General features: G+C 41.6%; 1 protein-coding gene across 1 annotated transcript in view; it reads left to right on the top strand.

Moving 5' to 3' along the window:
* The window catches only part of Sntg2 (syntrophin gamma 2), a 199,700-nt gene that overhangs the window by 115,356 nt on the left and 74,371 nt on the right, over nt 1–9,973 (top strand). Inside the window, exon 9 of the mRNA XM_031356509.1 lies at nt 3,703–3,830. Within this exon, the coding sequence (XP_031212369.1) occupies nt 3,703–3,830 (128 nt within the window). The remainder of the gene's footprint in view (nt 1–3,702; nt 3,831–9,973) is intronic.

The raw sequence follows: 9,973 nt of genomic DNA, 5'->3' as shown, positions 1-9,973 counted from the left end.
TAACTAGCATCTGCATGTGGCAGGAAATCACAAACTGTGCTCATATGAAGTAAAGAAAGGACATGGCTTTTTGGCAAGGTACTAGACATTACCTGGCTCTGTTTGCTGTGGCTTTACCAGCCAGACCTCAAGCAATGTCACTTGATGCTCATTTCCAAGGTGAAATTATTTTAAATGTTGTTAAGCATTGCATTTTCTTCTAACAAGTAGAATGTTGAGTTAAGATTTGTTTGCAAAATTATGTTAATGCTAGACAAAAGCATGCTTGTGCAACTCACAGACACGGGAAGACGGAGACAAACTTCTTTCTTGTAACAGAGCAAGGTACAAAAGGAGTAGGGATCCACTCAGCGTAACACCTGAGCCAAGACCTCACTCCACAGTGTGGGACTAAGCCATAGGGTCAAGGTCACATGGCTATTTACAGCAGAGTCCATGGTGGCATTCAATATCAATAAACTACATGTCATTGAAACTGGTTTAAGGGCTTGTCTTTAAGAAATTAGCAATGTGATTTATATGCACAGTGTGGGCTTTCAAGTGCTACGTGTTGTCAAACACAGACAGGGAAATCTAAATAGTCACCCAGGCTTCCTGTGTAACACCATTCTCAGACAAGGAGATTCCAAATGACAGGAGGTAGCCCTTTAAAAAGCATTAAGCTGGATAAGCAAGGCATTCGCTTTCAAGCCACGGGAACCAGGTGGTTGAAGACTGTCAGCTCTGACTGCAAGGCAGGTGACAGGAAAGCACCCCCTCTAGGGGGTCTGTGTTGGGACAATGGAAAAGGAACAATGTTCTATTCTGCTGACTTCAAAAGGCAAAAGGGACAGGTGCAGATTTCTGATTTAGCTGGTCTGTGTGACAAAGCAGAAATAATCTGACAGGGTGACAAGAGAGAGCCAGGAAATCCAGGTTCTCCATTGTCTAGCTGAAATCTCAGATGCGAGGATGCAGGGGAAAGGCTGCTTAGGGCAAAGATAGGCCAGGGAACCAAGGGGTTAGAGACAAATATAGATAACTGCTGTCAAGTTGGATAACGTTGAGGTTTCCCTATGCTTGGAGTGGAGGCACAGTTGACTCTCCGGACATCCTGCTGAGTATCCGGAGAGGTGACTCCTTAGACGCATACCTTTCTCATCACAACTGTGGAACTGCTTCAGGAGTCCCCATGCTGTCACAGCTTCTGACCGGATGTTTTGATGGCAGCATTCACCCTCCCTGATAGATAAATGTGTCTCAACTGCTTATAGAAGCCACTGCCTCAGGTTGAAGAACATGCTGTTCCCAATGAGGAGGCAGGTTCAGTTCAGCCTGATGCAGTTAGATGTGAGATTTGTAGGAATTTGCTCGAAAGAATCATAACTGTCAACATAGTTTTCAGTCTTCTGGATTGCTGGGGTGAGAAGGAAGTCTAAAATGTTATAGTTAATCCGTGTGTGCTAAGGGAAAAAAGCACATTTCCAGCAATTACTATTCTTGTTAGCATATTCTTCTTTACACACACACACACACACACACACACACACACACACACACACACACACAGATTAAATAAAGCCTGCTTCCTATTTCCTGAATAATTATTGGAGCACAGCACTGCTTGGGGATGCAAAACAGGAAGCCTGGCAGAGCTCCTCTGGTATGTGACCCTTTTGGATACAATGCAAGGAGGTAAATCCAATTGTCCTGCGTCATAGTTATTGTAGCACAGCTGCCGTGCCCTGTATTTGTAGATTTGCACCTCACTCTGGCCATCGTTTTCTTAATAAAGTGTTTTATTTCATTAAGTAACCTTAATGAAAACAAATTTGGGAAGGCTGGAGGTAGACATCTGTCGGGTTAGTGTGGTTGGCCCCAGAGGTTATTCAGAGTCTGTTCTTCTGGAGGGTGCCCACTCTACTGATGTCTCTCCACAACAGGTCCTTCAGTTTTTTTGGGGGGGGGAGCTTCCTTGATGTCTGTTAACAGTGCACAAGGGTGAGCTTCCAAAAAAGTTAGTGCTATTTCACAATCAGTGAACCCCCCCCCCTCCATGACCAAGTCCTATCCCACATGGGAGAGTACATACATGTGTGTGTGTACAGCCAGGTAATTAGACTTTTTCTACAAGCTCACAGCCTACCCTCCCGTGAGCAGAACACTTGGCTACTCTCCACATCCCCAAAGATTTATCTCTTTGGCCTCAAGCCCACCAGGCAAGCAGACCAAGTAACTTCATCAAAACCAGACCTGTGCAATAAGGCTCCTGGCTCAGTTTCCCAGGCAGTTCTTCCCCTGATGACCTGATACCATAGGAGAAGCCACAGAATATGGGCCAAGTTGACCACAATGAACACTCTCTTTCAAGAAAGGAGAAGGGAGAATGTTTCCTATTCCACAGTGACTCTAAAATGGGCAGGCATAAATGCCCAGGCCCTGGATTAGTCCTTGAGAGTCCTGCTCTATGGGCCTCACTCATATCTGTCTCTGGACACCTTCCTTTCTCATCAGAAAGATGAGCACATGCAGCTAAGTAGCTTATCTGGCATCCCTCCCTCTCTAGATCTGGGGACTTGATTATTTTGTTGTTTATTTTCTTCATACTAGATCCATGATTCTCTTAAAACTTGTATTATAAGTGTTGTGTTTTATAAAAAGATAAAGAGAGAAGGGATATGTTTGTGGATATGTAGTCAGGTGTGGGGGAAGTGGATGCCTCTGCAGGTCCATGCTGAGGCATCCCTTGCCCTGAGGGACCAGCCACAGGAAGGTATAGTATAGAATAATGTTTATTCAGGGCATGGGGAGGGGAGTTGAATGAGTAGACAGAGAAAGACAGAGAGAGAGAGAGAGAGAGAGAGTAGAGGAGTAGAGGCCAGCCATGAACACATAGAGAGAGGGGGGAGGGGAATGAGGAAAGAGGGGGGAACAGGAGCAAGAGAGCCAGAGAGTGAGGATGGGCTAAGCAGCCCCTTTTATAGCGAGTCAGGCACACCTGGCTGTTGCCAGGTAACTGTGGAGTAGAGCCTAGACAAAATGCTAACAGTAAGGACATTTTTATGAGTCAACTTTTATCCATTCCATTAGACAAAGTTCGACCACAGTTCCCTTCAAAGGTACCTATTGTCTGAGACTGAAAGCTGTGTCCTTGAGTATTCCAAAGGCTGAAAATTAAGTGAGAAGAACTGTGTCCTCTCAAGTCAAGAAAAGAGGAATAACTTCACATCCTTCTGAATGTATAGCAAAGACACTGAAGACCCACCATGCCAGATGATGGCCTAGAAATAAGTCTCATATAACTGGGACTCATTTGCCATTGGTAGAAGCAATTTCATTTTGGCCCACATTACTGGGTCTCTGACATTCACTGGCTCAGCTTGTTTTGAATGACTTCCTCCTAAAGTTTCACATTTTTAAGTAAGGAAGATCTGTCATGGCCATGAGATCCTCCCCCGAATGCAGTTTTCTCTGCCATCTCCTTTAGCTTTCTTCACTTTAAAAAAAAAATGTTGTTTAAAACATATTTTTAAAGGCTTTTATATTCAAGAATGAGTGGTGCTTCCTCTCTGAATCCCTGAGAAGTTATATTGAATGTTTTCTTCAGTAGAAGTGGGCTGGTCTGAGTTTTGTGGGAGGGGTGTCTCAGTTGCCTGCAAGCCTCACCGGAAGACAGTGTGGTGACTGGTCCTGTGATGACTAACTCTGGGTTATTTTGCACAGGCTCCATCATCACCTTCCTCACCCATAGCTAATGAACCAAAGTATGAGAAGCGTTGGCTAGATACCTTGTCAGTCCCTCTGTCTATGGCTCGGATTTCAAGATACAAAGCTGGAATGGAAAAGCTCAGGTATGTAATCAACATCAGAAGTGAGAAAAACTAATGAATCTGGCATTGTGGGAGTCTGGCAAAACCCATGGTATACCAATTCTATCTGCTGCTTCAGTGTCTAATGGCCCTGTTGGCAGGCACAGGCATTGTCTCTGTGGGGCAGCATTTGAGGAAGTGTTGAAGGCCAAGAGGATGGCGGCACAGAAGCAGTTGGAGTGACTGATTTTATTTTAAAGGCGAATTGTTCTCTCTTCTAGCAAGAGCAATTGTCAGTGATCAAGAAATAGTTCGAGAGGAAAAAATTCTGTCTTCAACTTTAAATATCAACAGAATATGTTCAACTATAAAAGATTTAGAAAAGATGCTTTTCTAAATTACAAATAGATATCGAAAAGCCATTAAAACTCAGTACTCTTCATTTTTTTTCTTTTGCATTAATAAAGTAAGAAAGTTAGTCCAGCTCCTGTGTTCAACAGGTGCTAGTAGTAGTTTGGAAGCCCTGTTAATTATGGAGTTTCGAGATGCATCTATGAAGGCTCACATATCCTTCTTCTGAGTAATCCAAGAGGCCAGGGCTCCTTGCTTGGATTTGTAGACAACCCGGACACAGGGAACAATGCCCAGTTTAATTTAGCAAAGGCACAGTATAAACATCTTGTTGTAAATTGAGCTTTGTCTGTCATAAGATATATGTGTGTGTGGTTGCAGTGTTTGTTATATGGTATGAGTATAGTGTGTATGTGGAGTTGCACTGTGTGATTGGTGGTGTGAGCATGTGTGTTTATGGGCTTCTTTTTTATTGATACATAGCGACCTATGTATTCATGGAGCTCAGTGTGATATTTAAACAAACACAATATGAGATAATTAGCATAATTACCTCATGGATTTTTTGTTTGTTTGTTTGTTTGTTTGTTTGTTTTTTGTCAGCGATAGAGAGATGGCTTAGTGGTTAAGAACGTACACTGCTCTTTCAGAGCACTTAAGTCCCGAGCACCCACACTGAGTAATTTATAAGGACTTGTGACTCCAGCTCCAGAGAATTTAGCACTATCTTCTGGCTTCCACAGGCAACTGTGCACATGCCCTACAGATTCCCAACATGCAAATGCATTAAAATAAAAATTAAACTTTTTATTTGCTAAGTGTGGGAACAAATGGGTATAGGTACCAGCAGAGGACAAAAAGGGTCACCAGATCTGAATAGGGATTACAGGGGGTTGTTAGCACCTAACGTGGCTTCTCTTTATAGCGTGGACATTTGTTAATAATCATTTTCCAAATCCATGAAAACTCAATGTAACGACATCTATTTTTGCCTTCTTTACTATCCTTCACCATTGTTTTATAGATTTCAGTAAGTAGGTCCTGATCTTCTTTAAGTTTACTATTTTATTACAGGGCATTATTCCAGAGGAACTGTTTCTTTTAATTTCTTTTGATGTGGTTTGTTCCTCGTGTATAGAAACACTAGTGATTTATGTGCATTGGCTTTGTATCTTCTGGGTGTAGTGAGTCCCTGTGTCAGTTTGAATGGCTTGTGTGTATGTGTATGTATCCATGTGTGAAGTCTCTGTGGTGTTTTCTGTGTACAGGATCAAGAATCAGCAGGTAGTATTATTCCATTTCTTCCTTTCCTGTATGGATGTGTATGTAGGTTTCCCTTTTTTCTTGCCATCTTGCTATTTAGCACTTCCAATATTGTACAGAAAACCAGCAATGAGAATAGACATACTTCTCTTGTTCCAAATTATAAAGGACATTTTCATCATTTCCTCACTGAGTATGATATGTGCTGTGGATTCATTTTTAACACTCCTTGGTTTTGTTGACTAGGTTTTTGAGAATTTGTCTTTTATTATGTTGAATTTTGTCTAGGGTTTTTTCTGTCTCCATTGAAATGGTCATGCATTTGTATCCTTCATTCTTTTAGCCTAGTGTGTCATGTTTAGTAAGTGTGCTTAACTACCCTTTCATCTCAAGGACAAATCTAGTTGACTACATAAATGGCCATTTGTGATTGTGTTGAATTTGTTTGTTAATGTGCTTGGATTCCTCTTAGCTCACAGTAGTATTCTTGTAGTGTCTTGTCTGACTTTGGGGTCAGACAAATGGTAGCAATAGTCTTTCTGAAGTTACCATAGTTGTGTTCTATCTTCTTTGATTCTTTGAAAGAGTTTAAGACGTGTTGGTGGTTTATTTTTTTGGTTTTGTTTTGGTTTGGTTTTTGTGGTGGTGGTGGCAGAGGTGGGTTTTGTTGGTGGTGGTGGTTGGCTGGCTGGTTTTGTCTTGTTTCTGTAATGTTTTGTAGAACTCAGTAATGCCTCAGAAATGCCTCAGTAATGTGAGTAAGGTCCTCACATTTTCTTTGATGAGAATACAAACTCTTAATCCATCCTCCTTAATGGCTCACTAAGAGTTTCTGCCTCATTATTGTTCAGTCTTGGTCATCTATGTGTTTCCAGGGACTTATCTTCTACATTACCTTAGCATTCTAGATTATCCAGATTGTTGGTGTAACTGGTCCCCAGCTGCTGCATACAATCCTTTCTGTTCCTACAGGTCATTTGCAATATCTTCTTGTTCATTTCTGATTTGCAGCTTCTCTTTTTGTAAATCTCTCAAATTTTTCATCAACTTTATCTTTTAAAAAACCAGTTTCTAGTCTTATTATGTTTTCACTTACCTTCCCTTTATGTCTTGTCTGTTTTTATTGGTTTTTGTTTGTTTGCAGAAGAAATACAGATGCATACATGTGCACCACACCACACACACACACACACACACATACACACACACACACACACACACATTCACAAAAAGGTTAGTTTGTTTTCTCTTCTGTGTAAACTGATATAGATTTTTCTGCACAAGGAATTGCAAGGAGAATGACACCCCACCCCTAGTGCTGTACAGGCCCACATGTTGGCATTGTTGGTGCTATAGATCTTGAATATATTATATGTAGGGTGTGTGTGTGTGTGTGTGTGTGTGTGTGTGTGTGTGTGTGTGTGTGTTATAAAGGGACTTTATTAGGTTGACTCTTAGGACAGGGTGGTCCAATGCTTTTCTGCATATAGAGAGACATAGGACCTGGTGGCTCTTAGAGGCCTCAAGGACTCCCACCCAGCATCAAAGCCAAGGAGTTCCCTGAAGAGTCAGTGGAGTTTAACTTAACATTGATAGAAGGAAGAAGCTGGAGTGTGATGTCACTGGAGGATGGTGGTAACAGTGATAAACACACCATGTACAAAGACATCAAGCAGGCATGCGCTACTTTTCTCTCAGACCTCTTTTTATCCGATCCGCGTACTAGCAGGTGCATTCTACCCTGGGGCAAAGCTGGTGAGGGTTCCTGTTTATATATTTTTGTGGATTATTTAACATTTTCTTCATAACAGATTGAGGAATCCCTTTAGCATTCCTGTGATTGTTACAGTGATAAAATCCTTCAGCCTTGAGTCTAAAGGACAACCTTGCAAGCATTTGTATTCTCACTTGGCATTTCTATTCCTTCTAACACTGTAAATGCAGTAGCCCAACCACATCCTGACACTCGTGGTTTCTCCTGAGAATTTGACCAAGAATCTGAGGGCTGATCCCTTATATAGGATACTTTTGTTCTCTTTGGCTGCTTCAGAGTTCTCCATTTTGAGAATTTGATTGACACATCTGGCTGTGCCATGTTGAATTGATTACTCTAGGGGTATTTTAAGATTTCTGGATCTGGATTTCTGTTTGTCTCCCAAGATTCAGTATGTTTCCAGACACTGCTTTCACCTGTTGCTTCTTTTCTTTCCACATGGAACTCCCATCCATGTGTATCCGTGTGTATCCATGTGTATCCCTTCAGCCCATCATGACTTATTTACACTTTTGTTTCACTTTCCTGCTTTCCCTCTAGTTGTCTTATTAAAAATATCTTGCATTTTACCTCACTAACTTTGTCTTCTGCACAATTAAGTCAACTGTTTAAACTGCATCTGCAGTGGGAGCCACAGTTGATGGTCATCAGAGTTCTAAAGAATAAGCATCCTATTTTACCCTGGATACAATAGGCTACCCCAGAACTGTGAGTTCTATGGGGCAGGTGATAGAGATTTCATACTGCAAATCTGGAATGGGGTTCATTGAATAGAATGTCTTCTTCTGAGTTTCTGGGTGATACTGATGAAGTGCTAGAAGGATTCCTGTACAGTCCATGGTGCTCTGGTCTGTGGCTGAAAGGAAACCACAGCTTTAGGGCCTGGAGCCTAGATGTAGGGCCATCTCAAGATCCTGCAAAGCACTGTGTGAAACATTTCTATCTAGTCTTGTGAATGCAAGTCTTTCTCAGTAGATAAGCAAGAAGACCTGGAATTGAAATCCAAGTCTTGGAATCACAAAGGGTTTACTGTAGGATGGTGGCAGACAAGCCTGCCCTAGAGACTTCACAAGTATCTCCCTATGGAACTTTGGCTAGATGTAGATATTTCCAGGCTATAGATGGGAGGTGTTTACTTGAGTTCCTGACCTGTCAAGATCTACTAGGAACTAAGTTCAGCAGGCCTGACCCAGTGTCAGAAGTTAGTGTGTCCCCCATGTAGGTAGCTTTGTTCCTGGGTTATAAACCAAGGAGCTTCATGAACACTTGGGGACAATTTAGTACCTGCTATGGTACAGCTGGCCACATCTTCGTCTAGGTCCATGTGTTTGTAAGACAGAGCTGGACCCACAGCTGAGAGACTGCACTGAATTATAGGGGAACTCTCAGATGATCAGACCTCCTGCGATAGCCCTGATATTAGACTCATCCTTTGCTGGATGGTTTCAGATACAGGCTCTGAGCCAGGTATGGATGTGACTAAACCCTTTGGGTTGTTTTTGACTGTCTTTGAATCATACCACACAAACAGACATTAATTGTTCAGTAAGAATTTGAGGGCAGGATATGTTGATATGAAACTAACTCCTAACAACAACTCCTATGTTCTCAGAGGGTCTCCCCAGAGGGCAAAGCATGGTCACCTCTGTAAGGGCAGAAAGGAAGATGCCTAGGACCCTTCAGCCATATTGCATTACAGACTGCTCAGCCCTGGATGCAACTTTGAGTCTTGGGTTAGCTACAGAGATGCCTCTCTCACAAGTATATCTTGACTATTGATGATATAAAAAAGGCAAGCTACTGTGGAGTGAATAAAACTAATATTTTTCTTAGCTTTACCAAACTGTTTTTTTTTTTTTTTTTTTTTTTTTTTTTACTGTGGAACAAATGAGTAAAATCATAGCAACAGACACATGGAAGTCACTGTCACTTAGAGCTCTTCAGTTAGGAGTCATCCTGCCTTAGATGGTCATTGTTGGGCTTGTGCTAGGTTAGGATCAAGGTATTGGTCTACCTGGCCCATTTTAAAGCTAAAAAGCAAGAGAGATATTGATGCCATCAGACCGTCAACAATGTTCCTAACAGTCAAGAAGCTGCAGAACAGAGCAGAGGGTTAGTAAAGCCCAGAGGCAGTTTCTTTGAGAAGAGAGGGTGGGTTGTGAAAAGCATGCAGGGCTGGCCTTCAGGAGCCCTCTGGGGGCTGCATTGGTGCTGCTTGCAGGTGCTCCCACCTGAGCTTTGTTCTGGCTGAACACTTCACTGCTTCCTGAGATGGCTTTGTGAAAGTAACCTAAAGCCTAACAGTAGGCACAGAGGGGCTGAGAGACACCGTGAGCAGATGGAGGGTTTTAGGAAGGTAAGACCAAAATAAAGGAAGATAGTTCATATTGGAGTGGTTGTCCCCTAATCAGAGCAGTTAATCTTCACTGTCAACTTGACTAGATCTATGATCTATATGTCTATAAAGAGACATGCCTCTAGGAAGGTCCATGATATGCCAGGAAATAAGGCATCCTTTTTTTATAAACTCAGTAGCTACCAGGTCCTCAGCATCTCCAGAAGGTAGTCATTGTTGGAATACCCTAGTCCAAACTTTATAAGGTAATCTAATAAATCCTCTTGGTAAATATATAATATATACACATATATTTATGCACACACACATATATATATATACATATACATTACTGTAAAACACACACACACACATATATATATACATATGTATATAAATACATATATACATATGTATATATGTATATAAATATATATATACATATATATATATATATATATA

Source organism: Mastomys coucha, unplaced genomic scaffold (genome assembly GCF_008632895.1).
Source record: "Mastomys coucha isolate ucsf_1 unplaced genomic scaffold, UCSF_Mcou_1 pScaffold6, whole genome shotgun sequence".
In the NCBI taxonomy this organism is placed as follows: Eukaryota; Metazoa; Chordata; class Mammalia; order Rodentia; family Muridae; genus Mastomys; species Mastomys coucha.
This window is presented reverse-complemented; position numbering and strand designations above follow the sequence as displayed.